The sequence below is a fragment of the Hibiscus syriacus genome, unplaced genomic scaffold, assembly GCF_006381635.1.
Source record: "Hibiscus syriacus cultivar Baekdansim isolate YM2019G1 unplaced genomic scaffold, ASM638163v2 tig00110213_pilon, whole genome shotgun sequence".
Classification (NCBI taxonomy): Eukaryota; Viridiplantae; Streptophyta; class Magnoliopsida; order Malvales; family Malvaceae; genus Hibiscus; species Hibiscus syriacus.
In genome coordinates this window covers 1,577,026-1,594,857 of record NW_024062630.1, presented here as the reverse complement: position 1 = coordinate 1,594,857, position 17,832 = coordinate 1,577,026, and the positions used below count along the sequence as shown (strand labels likewise).

The following is a 17,832-nucleotide window of genomic DNA, read 5'->3' as shown; positions in this document are numbered from 1 at the left end:
TAATCACTAAGTTAATGTCTAGCTCAGATGACCACCAAATTTTTAACAGAAAAATGACGAGTTTGGAATATATGAATAATCGGGTGAGCTAGATGATTTTGTAAGATAATGTCATTTGAATTAGATCTATTTATAAATTAAATCATAATGTAATTTTTTAAAAATTATACTTATACAATAATTTAACTTGAATCGATTATTCATATATACATATTCGATAAAAATATAAGATTTCGGATTATAAAAGAATAAAAGATATATTCGATATTCGAGGCAAAGTGGATAACGTCTAAATGAAGCAATCCAAGTGAATAGCAGACGGCATAAATTCAGATTTTTTTCCTTTTTGACATTACGTCTACTATTTGTATTTGTACATTAATGTAAGAATCTGAACGTCAAGTGAGGGGGAGAAAACGAAAATTTACTCACTAGATAACGGTCTAGCTTATTTTTTCCGTCACCTACGTTGAGTTCTCGTTCTGACTATTTTTAAGTTCGGGATGAAAATAAAAAAACGGGCTTTTAATATAAAAAAATTAAGAACTATGTAATATAAAAATTTTATTATATTTTTTATGAAATTAAAAAAAATTCATTACAATATAAAAGATGTCAAAAAAATATTTAAGAATACAAATAATTATAAAAAATATTACATTCGATCATTTTTTATGCAAAAACATTGATGATATTGTCATATCAATATTTTCATATTTTCTCAATACATAACATAGCATTTGAAAATGAAATAACGATCTTATTTAGAATTGGAAAATATATAAAATTAAAAGAAATAATTGGAAAACGTCGTCTATCTAGAATTTTTAAGAACAATCTTCAATATGATTCAAGCACCATAATTGATAATAAACCATTTTGACTTTACGTGTGATATAAATATAATAAATTAAAAAAGAGAATAATAATTTTCAGATGAATCGTGAAACATGAAAGAGAAAAGAAACATGCTAATTATACTTCAATTTTTTCTCTCATTAAGTTTTGAAAAAAAAATATTAATAATTTTTTTATTGATATGAAAAATGGAAAAGAGATTTGGTGAATTGTTATGGGAATTTGAAAATACCAAAATTAAAGAGTTCAATTGATTTTTTTTTAATTTTGAGAAAGAAATATTAAATTAGATTTTTATGGAAAAACAATTTATTAACGTTACTGTAAAATTCAATAAAGATAATTGAAACCTTAATAAATTCATGGACCCCATTATTTTATTGAGTAAATTATATGTTTAGTACCTAAATTATCAATTTTGGTATGCTTTAGTACCTAAACTTTTAATTTTTTTCAAAACCATACGTAAAGTTTCGTTTTTGTTTCATTTTAGTACCTGTCGTAAAAACTTTGGTCTTTTTATTTCATTTTAGTACTCATTCAAAAGTTTAACGTTAATTTATTTTTTTGAAATTTTAGGTACTAAAACAAACCAAAACTGATAGTTAGGTACTAAACGCGTTAAGTAACGACGGATACTAAAATGAAATGAAAACTAAACGTTTGATATGATTTTGAAAAAAAATTTAAAGTTTAAGTACCAAAACGGATCAGAACTAATAGTTTAGGTACTAAATGATAAATTTTTTACAAATTTTAAATTTATTATCAGAAAAATAAAAAAAATATTGTAATAAAAAAATTTATTTTGTGGGCCTTGGGTGAGCGCCCCTCCTGCCCTGGCCCAGGATCGGCCCTGCCTACGTTAACGACTCTTAATGTTGAATAATCAATTTGTCACAAATCAATAATATTAGTGATTAATTTATTTTTAAACTTTTTGAAAACTTTTTTAGGTAGGGTTTAATTGTTTGATTGTATAATAGTAATTTATTTCGAGGTTAATAAAACCCAATACAAACGTTCGAAATTTAGCAACCCAAAACAGTTGCGTAATTATGAACAGAAAAGGAACACTTTAAGATCCAAACAAAGAGGCGGCCACTGGAAATATCTTTCCTTTTCTTCCTTCTTCCTCTTCGCTTATAGCAGATAAACCCTTTTCTCCTGCAGTACAAATGTTTACTTTGAATCCCATACCCTCCTCTCCCGTCGCTTTCTCTAAATCCACTCATCAGCATTATCCCATTAAAAGGATCCAAATTCCCCATAACTTTACTCACTCTCCCTTTTTTCTTAACAAATCCACCCCTCTCAGTTCCGAACTCTGCAACTTCAACAAAATCCATGGCTTCCCTTTGGGAAAGATCCAAGCTTTAACCGCCAAAACATCTCATTTGGAGAATATCCTTGAAAACCCATATAGGAAACCAGGATCCCATGTTCCCAAGGCAGCTGCATCATCTGAACCGAATCCAGGAGCTGAATCTGTTGAAGCCGCAGAAGCTAAGTCAAAGGCCAAGACTTTACAGCTTGCACTCGTGTTCGGTTTCTGGTACTTTCAGAACATTGTCTTTAATATTTACAATAAGAAAGCGTTGAATGTCTTCTCATTCCCATGGCTTCTCGCTTCTTTTCAACTCTTTGCCGGTTCCGTTTGGATGTTGGTTCTCTGGTCTTTAAAGTTGCAACCTTGTCCCAAAATCACAAAGCCTTTCATTATCGCACTCCTCGGACCCGCGTTGTTTCACACAATAGGCCACATCTCGGCTTGTGTTTCGTTTTCCAAAGTTGCCGTTTCCTTCACTCATGTTATTAAATCATCGGAGCCCGTGTTTTCGGTTGTTTTTTCTTCATTCCTCGGTGATACATACCCTTTAAAAGTCTGGCTGTCTATTCTCCCCATTGTTCTGGGATGTTCTCTAGCTGCCGTAACTGAAGTTTCCTTCAATCCCCAAGGCTTATGGGGTGCTTTGATCAGCAATGTCGGATTCGTGTTGAGAAACATCTATTCCAAGAAAAGTTTGCAGAACTTCAAGGAAGTGAACGGATTGAATCTTTATGGTTGTATCAGTATAATCTCTCTGTTTTATCTGTTTCCAGTGGCTGTTGTGGTTGAAGGGTCCCAATGGGTTCAAGGATATCACAATGCAATCCAAACAGTGGGGAAAGCCTCCACATTTTACCTATGGGTTTTGCTTTCCGGGATATTTTATCATCTGTACAATCAATCGTCTTATGAGGCACTCGATGAGATTAGCCCTTTGACATTTTCGGTGGGGAACACGATGAAGAGAGTGGTGGTTATAGTTTCGACTGTGTTGGTGTTTAGGAATCCAGTTCGGCCTTTGAATGCACTTGGATCTGGGATTGCCATTCTTGGAACTTTCTTGTATTCTCAAGCTACAGCTAAGAAGAAGAGCTCAGATGGTGAAAAGAAGAGCTAAGGTTTCAGTAATTTCTTCAAAGTTTTGAACTTTTTTTCCTTGGGTCTTTCGTTTTGATCTCAAGACATTTGCCTTTTGTATCTTTTTCTTTCATAACTTTTTCTTTTATAAATGTTAATAAACGACCTTTGTTTTGCTTCCTTAATCTGCACTTTTTCATTACTGCGGTCTGCAGGCTTGCTTTGTGTTTGATGATTAAAGTGACATCCAATCTTTTATGCAAGCTTGTATTAACTTAACCTAACCAACCAATTGCATTCTTCAAATATAACTAAATCATAATTAATAATAAACCCTGAACTTGAAGGAATTGGTAACCATCTAACCTTGGATGGCTGGTTTAATCCATAACCTGATACTATGAAAAGCAATGCCTCATCATTTCAAATTCTGATTTTGGTGGTTGTTGCACCAACCAAAAATAATGTAAAAATGTCGCCAACTATAGTTTAGTTCAATATATTTTTTAAAAATAATTTTTTTAATCTTTATTCTTTGATATTTTAATTTTAACATTTCGTTTTAAGATAAAGAACAACTTATAACATTTCGTTAACTAATAAAAAAATACTTTAAATAACATATTATAATTTGCAAAACTCATCTATCAATTCCCAAACACAAAGTATTTGCCTTAAATTTAAAATATGATTCAATTACACAGTAAAACATTTAAAATTGAAATAAAGAGGAAACACAAATTACAACGTAGATATAGCACAGTAATCAATTATTCAACGGCTCCTTAAATGTATGTTTACAAACACAATATTTGGAAATAACAATCATTATTTTAAGTCATCCGCCATGGACAGCAGTAATTTAACCAACCACTATCGGCCCTGCAAAACACATACCACCATATGTTGGTTCCCCTTTAAGCTTGAAGCTGATAATGAACAAGAATGATTTACACGTAGAATGTGTTTGAGAAATGGTTGTTTGTTTACATGAAACAATAAATCAAAGTATGTGAGAGAGAATTAAAAAGAAACCCACTTCCTGCAACCAACCAGAGGAGACCATTTCCGGTGCGACCATCGATACGGAATTGATTTCCATGTCCTTGACATGCTCGATCTTTGGCCATTCTGTACCGCCCTTTTGGCATTGTTGCATAAGCAGAGGACATCCATTAATCTCCAAATGCTGAAGAGATGTAGTCCATCCTCGGGAAAGGACTGAATCGAGGGACAATCCTCCAAATACAAGTCCTTGAGCGAGGCAAGGCTCCTCAAGGTCTGTCCAGAACCTAGAGATTTCAGAATGCGACATGAGCCAATCACTAGACATTGGAGTGCTCTTGGCAGCCCTTCATCCGGAAGTGATTCGAGCTTTGGACACCCTCGAACGGAGAGCAGTTCGAGAGATGACAAGCTTTTCAATGACCCTTCTTCTTCAGACAACGAAGAGAGGTCTTCGCAGTCACTTGTATACAGACTGTTAAGCCCCGGAAGATGTGGCAATCTTGGGAAGGAGGTATGGTTTGAGATGTTTGAAATGACCGAGTAGAGAGAGTTGGTACATGGTATGTTCCTTACGAGTGTATCATTAGAGCACAATCCCAGAGCTAAATGCTGAAGTTGTCGCGACACCAGAAGGGCGGTCACGTGTGCACATCCTTTTATTTCCAGCTTTTGAGGGAAAACCATCCGAGGAAGTGCTCGGATGTTGGGGCAGTTCTCCAGTTTCAACTCCAAAAGATCAATCAAAGAAGGCCTAGGTTTTCCTGCTCGGTTGCCTTGATCATCTATGGTAATGAGCCCACCTTCTCACCAATTCTCCAGAACAAGATTGTCAATAAGTATTAAAGACATCAGAGAAGGAGCAAATGGAAGAGCCTTGAGTGAATCACACTTTTTTATCTTCAGAGCTCTTAAATTTAACATCAATTCCGGTATCGTCCTTAGCTTTGGGCGGTTACTGATATGTAGTCTAAACAATGAATGACATTGAGCTTCTGGCCATTCTTCCAGTTCCAGCATCCCTTTGATGTAGAGCTCTCTAAGGCAAGGTAGCTGACCAACAGAGAATGTAGTGCACTTAGTGCAGTTACTCAATGTAAGTTTTACTAAATTTGGAAGGAAATGATGATCATCCGTCATCCACGAATGAAAATTAGAGCCCTTGAAGTGATGAAGGGCCAACTCTTTGAGATTGGAATGAGGCTGAAGGCCTTTGAGGTCCCTATCTGCTCTGACTTCATCTTCTTGGTTGTTGAACTGTATGTCACTCCATTCTAACACCAGCTTCTCAAGTCTCTCCTTCTGGTTTAGCTTTGCCTCAGTTGCGTTCACCACATTCTCCACGTTGGATATATGCAGCTTTCCTGTAAGATTCGACATGTCCTTCAATTCTCCGATGCCATGTCCGGTTTTACCTTCGACTTTGAATACTTGAAATGCATGCAGATTCTGTAGTCTGGTTAAGTTTCCCAACCCTGGTGGTAGTGTCCTACACTTGAACCAAAACATCTCATCTAGCTTAAGATAAATCAGGTTAACCAATTTACCAAAGTCCTTGGGCAATTCAAAGAGCCAAAGGCACCCTAAGGGTCTGTAAATTCCAAAGGTTACATACAGAATCAGGAAGCCTTTTGATCTCGGTCCTGGAGAGATCCAAGGAGCGTAATAGCTTCAACTCTTCAACAGAGCTTGGCAATTCCGAGATCGAGGTCGAACTTAGATCCAAGACACAAATGCATTTTAGAGAACGAAACATCTGGTCCAGAGCCTGCACTCTATGCTTTTCAAGTACTCAGTAGGCAATAGGAGGGTGCGCAGCTTATTACATGTCTTAAAAGCCTGCTTGCAGGTCGGACTCTCTAAGTCCTGGCAAAACAATGAGACATGACGAGATTCTCAAGCGAAAACACATGGTTCGTTATCCTTGACTTGGAAGCACTCGGAACTTGAAACCTTGACTTGGCAGCACTCTGGACTCGAAACCATTACCGCCAACTCATGGATAAGATCATGCGTTCTGTATCTATTTTTGTAATCAATGTCTAAAATTTGGAAGAAAGACCTCGTTAACAACTCGTCGAAATATTCGCGTCCAGTCTCCTCTGAGCTACTTCGCCACTCTATGCTGAATAAATGTTTCAGCCATCCAAAGCTTGACCAGCTTCTTCCTGTCAAAAACGTAGGCCTTTGGAAATATAGAGCAATACGAAAAACACTGCTTTAAATAGGAAGGCAGGAGATCGTAACTCAATTTCAAGGCAGGCAAAATTTGGGGCTTATCAAGGCTTCTCTCGCCTTCTAGCTCCCATATGCTATCTTTTAAGACCCAACTCCATTTTTCTACATGACATTACCGCGCAGGAGACCTCACATCGCCTTCACTGCCAAAGGCAAACAATTACACTTGCCAATGATTTCCCTACCAATACCTTCCAATTCCATGAGTCTACCGCCGACACGCTATTACAGTCTTTGAAAGCAATTCTTTTGAACAATGACCAACATTCCTCCTGGGGCAGATATTCTAATCTGTAGGGAGTTTGGGTTCCCAATAATGTTTGACACCTTGTCGGATCGACGTGACCAAAACTCTGCTACCCTTACCTCCTAGCTTCAAAATGTTTCGAAGCGGCTCCCACTCATGGTAGTTGTCAACCCAAACATCGTCTAAAACAAGCAGGAAGTTCTTGCCAGCCAAGATATCTTTGAAGCACGACACTAGGCCATCGAAGGACAAGTTGTTGGAAACTTCCATTTGAGTGTGGAATTCTATAATTCCCTTGAGTATCCTTTTGAGATTGAAATCAATGGTGACACAGACCCACATCTTATACTCAAAGTGATCCTTAACTCTTCCATCATTGAAGATGAGTTGAGCCAGAGTTGTTTTGCCTAAGCCTCCCATCCCAATGATGGGAATGACAGAAACACCACCCTATCAGATTCATTTGATAGCATTTGATCTATTAATCTTTGTTTATCAGATTCCCTACCGAACACATCAGTAGTTTCAACAAAGGAACTGGTGAGTGGAAACTGGTTCGGACTTTGAGAATGAGACCTTCCACCATCGCCACTACTTATGAGGTTGAAATCTCTTCTGTCTTCAGCAATCAAATCAAGTCTTTCTGAAGTTCTTATGATCTCAGATGCCACACGGATTTTAGCTCGGTTTCTACATACCTTCCCGTGGTGAGCTTCGGCTGCGAAAGAATCTAGTATGTCCTCCTTATCAAAAGTAGCATCTTTGACCCTTGAGAGCCAGTCTCAACGATCGATCACAAGCAGACCTCTGCTCAGCATCTTCAAGCACAGCTCTAATGGTTTCTAGAGTGTCCAACAGCTTTCCCAGATCCTCCTTAACACCCTTGATTGCAACATATTCATCGTGGATCAAGGTTGCAACAGTTTCAATGAGCACGGAAACTATAAGACACACAAAAATAGAAGCTATTTCAGCCATGACTACTTGAAATTGGTCACAACTCCTGAAACAAAAAAAATATATTATATTCATTTCATTCATACTAATTGTTATTAATGCATGGAAAACTCACACAACTCACCAGAAAGAGAAGTAACAACTCCGTTAGGTTACACAACAATAAAATCTTAACAAAGATTTGGAGGACATTGGATTTGGAACAGTTTGTTTCCATTGATCCATTGATGTAAATCTTTGTGGTTCTAAACACTTACCTGATTTTGCAGTGAAGAAAACTTCGAAGTAGCGAAATTAAGCCATGTATGCTGGTTGGACGTGAGGGGGAAGCTCAAAATGTCAGAGCTTTCCCCAGCAACATCATACGAGGTTGTGTACGAGATAAAGTTGACAAAAGGAGCATCCGTTTGGGAACTCCCCGTCAAGCACAGACTGTATCCCCTCCCGAATGGCGGCGGAGTCCAAGAAAGGCAAGTCAGCCTATTGGAGAAGCCTAGAGGGTAATGGATAGAGCTCAACCTTGGCAAATTCTGTTATAATGTAGCAACGATGATTGACAAATATATAAACACAATTGAAAATAAAAAATAAAGAATACCATGATTTACATAAAAAAAAAACCCAAAATAAAAAATCATGGGTAGAGAAGTTTTTTTTAATAATATAAAGAAAAAAATATAATAGGATTTTGATAAAAGAAAAAATTTTAATATCTAATTCTGACCATTAATATTTATTTATAAGGATAAATATTTGATTACATAGGAAAATTAAATAGAATAAAAATATACTTTAATAAAGTTTTCTACGTTTAATTAAACTGAGTTTCTTACTTTTTCAATATTTATATATTAATTAATTTGTATTACTTTGAATTCGAGTCAAACTCTAACAAATCTTCACCTTGACACAAATTCTAAAAGTGCAATGTTTCGAAACAAAACACTCAAATTCGATGTGACACTCAAACTAAAAAAAACAATTCTTCACTTCAACGAACAAGTTCTCCACCTCTTCCACAACACCCCTTAAAAGGGTAATCTTCAGTAACGTACACCGATTAAGTCCAAATTTTTTCTAAGCTTGGATTTAGTTTTGCGTATCGACCTAGTTATCATAAGTGTCAACTTTGCTCACAAATGTTTGACCACGAGCAATATCATGCACAATACGATTCTTACGTTTTTCCTCATTCGTCTATCATGTTATTAACTTCTCATCAAATCCTTCTATTGCATCGTTGAGATCTAACTGTGCAAAAACATCCCGAATCTTTACCTGCCATAGCGAGAATCTGGTGTTTCGATCCAACAACAGAATATCATATTTCATTGTTGTCATAATCTTGAACTCGAAGCTTTGATATCAGTTTTATAATATCGGAACGATGATTATCGATAAACAAAAAAACACGGTCGAAAAGAAAAAACAAATAACACTAGGATTTACGTGGAAAACGCAAAAGGAAAAAACCACATGCAGAGGAAAAAATTTAAATTTACTAATATGAATGAATAAAATATAAGAATATTTTGGTGAAATAAAAGAACTTGATATCTAACTCTGACCTTTAATATCTATTTATATAGATATATACTTGATTATAAAAGAAAACTAAATAAATTAATATCTACTTTAATAAAAAAATTTACTTTTAACCAAATTATGTTTATTACTTACTCAACATTTCTATATTAATTAATTTATATCATTTTAAATTCGAGTCAAACTTTAACCATTTTCGTACACCGGGGAATGCAGAAGAAGCAGCCGGAGAGATTTGTTTTGACCTCTATCAACATGGTGGACATTGGAAGAATGGACTTGATGTCAGGGGTGCCATTATAAGGCCTAAAACCTGAACCATTAGCTACTTCATGTGACTTCTACTATTACTCACCATATGGACTTCTTGGATGCCATTGATATATCTCATCATGATTGAGCCATTTTTTTTAACAGCAAATAATCATGCAAGACAAGGTGAATCCACAAAATGAGTTGAAATTCATTTATAAATTTTAGGAGAGCCGAAATGTAATCATATCATTGCATTAGCTTATAATTTTATATTTTTTAGAAGCCTAAATATAAGTTCTACCATTTTTGAAGGGATCAAAATATAATTTCACCATTGCTTTAAAAAATAACTTTTACAAGGCATCTAAAAAACTTTGATTTTAACTTTAACTTAGTTTAGTCAGCATTTGCATACTTTACCAAAATTTAACTTTAACTATTTTTATCCGAGAAACACAACAAAATCTTTTTCTTCTTTCAGAAACATCATTATAATAGAAAAACATAAATAAATTAAAATTATATTTAGTTTTCTGTACAGGATAATTATTGTTTAAGCATTGTTTGTTAAAAAAAATTCTCTCCCGGTTTTAATGTTTCGTCTTAATTAATCTAGATTGATCCGCGACACATATTTAGTTTTAATAAGTAAATCTCTTAAGAAATATTTTTGTATACACGAGGTCTTGAGACTCGAACTCGAAATCTGCTTAAACGATATCAAATTGCTTACCACGTGAACCAACTCGTTGGTGATTAAGAATTAATCGTTGATATCATAATTGGATTACATTAAACAAAATTCAATATATTATTTTTAATTTTTTTTATAAATTCTAAATTTAATTAATTTTATCTAAATGAGAGAGAAACGAGTATTTTAAGGTAATGACAAAATATATTCTTATTAGGTCTAGAATTCATGACTTAATAATGAGAGAATAATTTAGTAGCACATGTATTGGAAGAATCTCCTCCTCCTCCCTCCCTCGCTCGCTTAGTGAAAATTCCAAAGCTCGTGCATGCCTTGTTTCTCTCCCATGATTATACAAACAATGCCACCAGTTAGCTGTCCTCCCCCTTGTTTTAATCTTCTTATTTGTTTCTTATCCTTCTATTCAGCTCTGAATTCCTTATTAACTCCATTCATCTACTCATTCCAATGCGTTGATTGAGGGGGGAAAATGTCATCTAAAGAATTGAAAGGAAGTGCAAAAGACAAGAATTCATCGCCCCAAGAGAAACAAGCAAAGGTAATACATTTTTCACTACCAGAATTCATCAACCAATAAGCTTTCCTTTTCTTTTGACTCCACCATTTGCTTCAGATTGATGATGTTAGAAAACTTATTGGCCCAGTAGCCGACCAGCTACCCGCCCTCTGTTCCGATGCATCCATATCAAGATTCCTTACGGCAAGGAATTGGAACACCAAGAAGGCTACCAAAATGTTGAAAAAAACAATCAAGTGGCGGCTCAATACAAACCAGACATGATCAAATGGGTTTGGCTTCTTTCTGATTGAAAAAAATAATTAAAAGATCATATCTTTATATTAATATCCGAATGTGTTATTAGGAAGATATTGCTGAGGAAGCCGAGACTGGAAAAATTTACAGAGCTAATTACTGTGACAAATTTGGTAGGCCTGTTCTTGTCATGAGACCCGGTTTTCAGGTAATAATCGATCAATATTATATCACAAAGATTGTGATGAAATTGAACAAGTTGAGGTTTTCAGAATACAAAATCAGGATCAGGGCAGATAAAATACTTGGTATATTGTATGGAGAATGCGATAATGAATTTGAAGCAAGATCAGGAGCAGATGGTGTGGTTAGTTGATTTCCTAGGGCTGGCAAAGGCGACCGTATCTGTTAAGCTGTCTCGGGAAACAGCTCGTATCTTGCAGGATCACTATCCCGAGAGACTTGGCCTGGGAATCCTCTACAATCCTCCCAAATTATTTCAATCTTCCTGGATGGTACTTGTTACTCTCTTAACTTATGATGCTTCAGAGTATACAGATGGTTTTAATGATGCAAACTCTTTGGCAGTTGTTGAAGCCATTCCTTGAGCCTAAAACATACCAGAAACTGAAGTTTGTGTATTCCAACGACCCGAAGTGCCGAAAAATAATTGAAGAAATGTTTGAATTGGATACGTTGGATGCTGCATTTGGTGGACGAAACATATCGGGATTTGATTATCAAGCCTATGCGCGACAGATGAAGGACGATGACGTTAGAATGTCGACTTTCCTTCACTCCAGTTGTTCATCCCAATCGCCTCATCTTTCATCGATTTTGACCGATTCGGAGTCGCCGGATTTAAACCACGATTTTAAGGCATCGGATGGAGGTGGATTATCGTCCGACGACGAAGCTATTCTGTCAAATTTGATATCTAAATCAAAATCGAATTGAATTTGATATATCCGAATCAAATACTGAAATTCTAATCAATTATTGATTTTCTCGTTTTAGTCAGCTTAATTTACTTGTCATCTTTAACTCTCAATCAATCAATTCTACCATAAAAGGAAGACTATTTCTTCGACAATAATAAATTTACTTGTCAAACACTAATCGCTCTTCATTTACTTCTGACACACCCCACAAATACTTATATTCAACCGTCCACACCGATTGTCAACTCTTTCTTGTTCAAGACATATTTGATATTCCTCGGCTTTACTTGGAGTATGATAATAGATTTGCCTGCTTACATATCGAATCACGGGAAAATATGAGTTAAAATTTAAATTTGTGTTGAAATGTGACTGCAAAAAATGAGTCGTGGGTTTGATTTTTTATTTTAATTTTAGAGAATTATACATCAAATTAAGAAAACCCAAAGCCATATTCAGACGAACATTTTAGTGTTCGTTTCAATCGGAATAAATCACTAGTGATGACAGTTGACGGTGATCGATTGCGGCTTCTTCTTTTTTTGACTGAAATGAGCAGGTATTTTCATAAATTTCTATTTTTTAAAAAATATTTTTACTATTAAAAAATTAGGAGAAGGATGAGTAGGAACTAGGAACCGTCTTCCTTTGGGTTTGTTAAAAAGTAATATAAGAGCTGTGGAAAAATTAATCTTCATTTCTTAATTCACAAATTACAATCTGTTTACATATATATATATATATGAACCTTTTCAATCTAACTGCCTAACTAACTTAAAACTACTTGTAACAAACTATTAACAAAAAAAACTGATTACAAACTCAACACTCCCCCTCAAGTTGGATGTTGAAAAACATTTTCAACTCCTAACTTGGATAGTAGATAACCATGTTGCTGACTTCCCAAGGCCTTGGTCATGATGTCTACAAGCTGTTCATGTGTTGAAATATGTTCAGTTTGAATCATTCCTTCTGTATCTTTTCTCTCACAAAATGGCAATCAATTTCAATGTGCTTTGTCCTTTCATGATACACTGGATTAGCTGCTATTTGAAGTGCAGCTCTGTTGTCACAGTAAAGTTTTGCAGGCTTCAGACCCTTTATGCTAAGCTCTGTAAGCAAACCTTGCAACCAAACCAACTCAGAAGTGACCACTGCCATAGCTCTATATTCTGCTTCTGCCGAAGACCTTGCTACAACATTTTGTTTCTTTGATTTCCACGAAACCAATGAATCACCAATCTTAATGCAAAAACCTGTTACAGATTTTCTTGTCATCGGACATGATCCCCAATCTGAATCACAATAGGCTGAAAGTTGACAAATCGAAGAGGATTTTAACAAGATTCCTTGTCCTGGTTCCTTCTTGACATATTTAACTACTCTTAAAGCTGCCTCCATATGAGACCTCTTAGGTTGCTGCATGAATTGACTAAGAAGATTCACTGCATATGTAATATCAGGTCTTGTATATGTCAAGTAAATCAGCCTCCCAATAAGTCTTTGATAAACTGACTTTTCAACAAGATTATGTTCATCTTCATTATCCTGTTGCACAATCTTATCATAGTCCAAAGTAGTCAACTTCAGATTCTGCTCCAGAGGAGTAATAGCAGGCTTTGCTTCCTCCAAACCAGTATCTTTGATTAACTGTAGTGCATACTTTCTTTGATTCAAAAGTATGCCTTCTTTTGACCTCAATACCTCTATTCCTAAGAAATATTTTAACTCCCCCGAATCCTTCATCTTAAAATGACTATTCAACATTTGCTTCAATTCATCAATCAATTCACTACTATCACTGTGATTACCAAATCATCAACATAGACTAATAACAAGGCCATTTTACCTTGTTGTCTCTTGATGAACAATGAGTAGTCATACTTGCTTTGAACATAACCAGTCGAGATCAATGCCTCTGTTAATTTCAGATTCCACTGCCTGGAAGCTTGCTTGAGACCATACAATGATTTTTGCAGTCTACACACAATCCTCTCCCCCTGACTGCAAAAACCCTCAGGTAGTTGCATATAAATTTCCTCATAAAGATCTTATTGCAGAAAAGCATTGAATACATCCATTTGCAATAATGGCTAATGAAGAATAGAAGCAAGTGCTAAAATGGTTCGAATAGTTACCATCTTAACCACAGGAGAAAATGTGTCAACAAAATCAATTCCCTCCTGTTGATTATAGCCTTTAGCAACCAAGCGAGCTTTATATCTCTCAACCTCACCTGATGCTTTGTACTTAACTCTATAAACCCACTTACATCCAATAGGAATTTTTCCTGGTGGTAATGAACAATGGACCAAGTTCTATTAGACTCCAATGCATGTATTTATTCTTTCATAGCTTGAATCCAAAGTGGATCTTGAACAGCCTCAGAATAAGATTGAGGCTCAGAAATTTGAGATATGGAAGACAAGCATAATTGAGTGTGAATTGGTAAGTGAGAATAAGAAAGAGAACTGAAATTTGAAGAAGAGGATTGACAAGAGCAAACAAAGTTATTTAACCAAGTAGGAGGCTTAGATACTCTAGAGGATTTCCTAGAGGGAATAGGTGCACTTATTGAAGCAGAAGACTGAATTGAAGTCTGAGAGGTGTGTTCATCATTATCGGTACTCAATGCAGTAGGAGTAGTATGAAGAGAGCTAGAATGTTGAGGACTTGGAGTATTTAAAACTAGGAAATCATCATCATGAACAAGGGTAGTAGATGGGAAAAAGGTTAGATCAGAATTATAAAAGGAATAAGATTAATGAAATGGAAACTGATTTTCATGGAACTTTACATCCCTACTGATGAATAGTTTTTTAGAGTCAAGATTAAACAGCAAATAACCTTTTTGGGTTGGAGAGTATCCCAAAAGACAGAAGCAAAGACTCGAACATCAAACTTATCATGAGGAGCAAGATTTGTTGCAAAACAGAGACACCCAAAAACTCTAAAGTGTTCATAAGAAGGAGGTTTATGATATAGTAATTCAAAAGGAGTTTTCCAACATAAGACTGAAGAAGGCAACCTATTGATAATATAGCAAGCAGCTAACACACATTCTCCCCAGAATTTAAAAGGGACCCGAGATTGAAAACGAAGAGCCCGAGCAACTTCTAAAAGATGTCTATGTTTACGTTCGGCAACCCCATTCTGTTGAGGAGTGCGCACATAAGTACTTTGATGGATAATTCCCAAAGATACAAACAAGGGAGAACACTCATAATTGAAAAATTCACGACCATTATCACTACGAACAATTTTAACTGAGAGAGAAAACTGATTCTTAACCATTAAGATAAAGGTTCGAAGACAGGAAACAACATCATTCTTAAGCTTCAATAAGTACACCCAAGACATCCTAGTATAGTCATCTACAATAGTTAAGAAAAAACGTTGACCAGCATGAGTAGAGATTCGATAAGGCCCCACAAATCAATATGAATCAATGTAAATGGAGTGGTGGTCCTGGAATTGCTAACTGGAAATGAAAGTCTAGATTGTCTAGCTAAAGGACAGATAGAACAATGTTGAACCGATTCATGATGCAAATTCTCATTATGAACATAGGCAATTTTCTTAATTGAGAAGCTGGAACATGTCCTAAACGAGCATGCCAAAGACTTGTTTTATTTGCATCAACAGATTTACAAGTATTGAGAAAAGTTTCAGAAGGTGTATATGCATCAACAGAATGTTCTAAGGTAGAAATAGAAAAAACAGAATTTGATGGAAACCTGAGCATGTATAGACCTCTATATTCTTTACCAATCACCTCATCATGCCATTGCAAAGATCCTGCAATATGCAAAGGTCAGGATAGAACAAAACAACACAGTTTAATTCATGAGCCAGTCTTGAAACAGAAATGAGATTATGAGTAAAGTGAGGCACATGAAGAACATTAGATAATTGAAGACCATTTGGGAGCCTAACAGAACCTATATGTGTGACAACAAAGGATTTGCCAATAGGCAGCTGAACAAATTTAGGCGTGGATGTACAGGGCACAGGATTGAGCATGCATTTTAAGTCTGACAAAATATGGTCAGTTGCTCCAGAATCCAGAATCCATTCAATTGAATTATAAGTAAGAGAACAGAAGGTACCTGTCAGATTCACAGAGGAATCTGGAATGGAACTTTGAGCTGAAGATCAATTTAGAAGCCCCAGAAGCTGCTGATACTGTGCAGCTGTAAAAACTGGTGGAGCTGGAGTAGACACCTCACGATCAGAAGGAGTCACCATAGCAGCTTGGGAACCCTTCTTTTTGTTGAATTTAAAATCAGAAAGAAAGCCAATAAGGCGATAGCAATTCTCTTTTTTATGGCCCTTCACCTTACAATAATCACAGATGCCAGTAAAACGTCGACGGTTGCCAGAAGCATTGGAATACAGTGCTGTAGAGTCCAAGAGGGGGACAACGCCGGATAACTGAAGGCGATGAGATTCCTCCTGACTAATCATGGAATAGGCGCTATTGACCGAAGGTAAGGGCTGCATCAACAGGACTTGACTTCGAATGGCAGTGTACGAGTCATTCAGCCCCATGAGAAACTGGAACAATCTCTGTTGAGAAACATGGCATGAACTGGACTGAGCATTTTCACATGTACAGCTCGAGTAAGGTACCAGTGTATCATACTCGTCCCACAAAGCTTCAACCGTTAGAAATACGCAGAAATAGAAAGCTCACCTTGGACCATCGTGGTAATCTCACGATGAAGAAAAAATATGCGGGAACCGTCGACCTTGTCAAAACGCTCCTCGAGATCGGCCCAAACGAACTCTGCACTGGAGGCAAAAACAATTCCAGCAGACAAATCCTTGCTCACCGAATTGATGAGCCATGACAGCACAAGGGCGTTGCATCTGTCCCACTGTGCTTGAAGAGAGGACTGAAAATCATTGCGACAGCAGCCTCCATCGATGAACCCTAATTTGTTCTTGGCGAGAAGTGCAATTCGCATTGAGCGACTCCAGACGGTGTAGTTATCTGGTCCAGACAACTGATGCGAGATCAAGATCGTACCCGGAATGTCCGAGGGATGGAGATATAGCTGGTGATTAAAGTCAAGAAACGTTGATTCGTTCATCGGGGCTGTGGTGTGTGGCATCGTGACAGATGCGGCGATGAAGAAAGAGCAGAAAGGTAACCTACTTCAGGAATGAGGAAAAAGAAATGAAGCAATAACAGACCCGAGAAGGAGAAAAGGCCCAGTGAAATTGGGCTAGTCTGATACCATGTTAAAAAGTAATATAAGAGCTGTGGAAAAATTAATCTTCATTTCTCAACTCACAAATTACAATCTATTTATATATATATATATATATATATATATATATATATATATATATATATATATATATATATATAAACCTTTTTAATCTAACTGTCTAACTAACTTAAAACTACTTGTAATAAACTATTAACAGAAAAAACTGATTACAAACTCAACAGAGTTTTCAATCAGTCTCTTTCTGGATATTATTGTTGTGCCCCCATTTCCTTTACATTCTCTGCAAAACAATTGAATAAACAAAAGAGGAAAAGTAAAAACTTTGCTGAGTCAAAACACGTAACCAGAAAAATAAAGAGCTTAATCGCCTTTTTATTTACTGGTTTCATTGTATTTAACCATTTATAATATTCCCTCCAGTTTCTATTTCCCATGCCTCGGGGTTTCTGGGATTTCCAGGTGTTATTTGGTTCTTTCTCTCTTGCTTGAAAGTTTTAAACTTTTATGCGATTCAGCTTTTGCTTAATCCCTTCTTTTAAATTTTTTTGCTAGTTTTATCACTCAAGAACTCTTAATTGTTGGTGTTCAGCTATTGGATTGATCTTTTGATTGATCTGTTTTTCATTTAGTTCTGTCTCTAAGGTGAGTTCACAGTTCACACTTAATTTTT

General features: G+C 36.0%; 1 protein-coding gene and 2 pseudogenes across 1 annotated transcript; 2 read left to right on the top strand and 1 right to left on the bottom strand.

Moving 5' to 3' along the window:
• Nucleotides 1-1,935: 1,935 nt before the first annotated feature.
• LOC120113886 (xylulose 5-phosphate/phosphate translocator, chloroplastic-like) lies at nucleotides 1,936-3,387 on the top strand. The gene has a single exon (XM_039134941.1). It carries the CDS (start codon nucleotides 2,037-2,039, stop codon nucleotides 3,303-3,305), a length of 1,269 nt encoding a protein of 422 aa, XP_038990872.1. The 5' UTR covers nucleotides 1,936-2,036; the 3' UTR covers nucleotides 3,306-3,387.
• Nucleotides 3,388-3,988: 601 nt separating this feature from the next.
• On the bottom strand, nucleotides 3,989-7,733 carry LOC120113698 (annotated as a pseudogene).
• A 2,963-nt stretch (nucleotides 7,734-10,696) lies between these two features.
• LOC120113697 lies at nucleotides 10,697-11,938 on the top strand (annotated as a pseudogene).
• The last annotated feature ends 5,894 nt before the right edge of the window (nucleotides 11,939-17,832 follow it).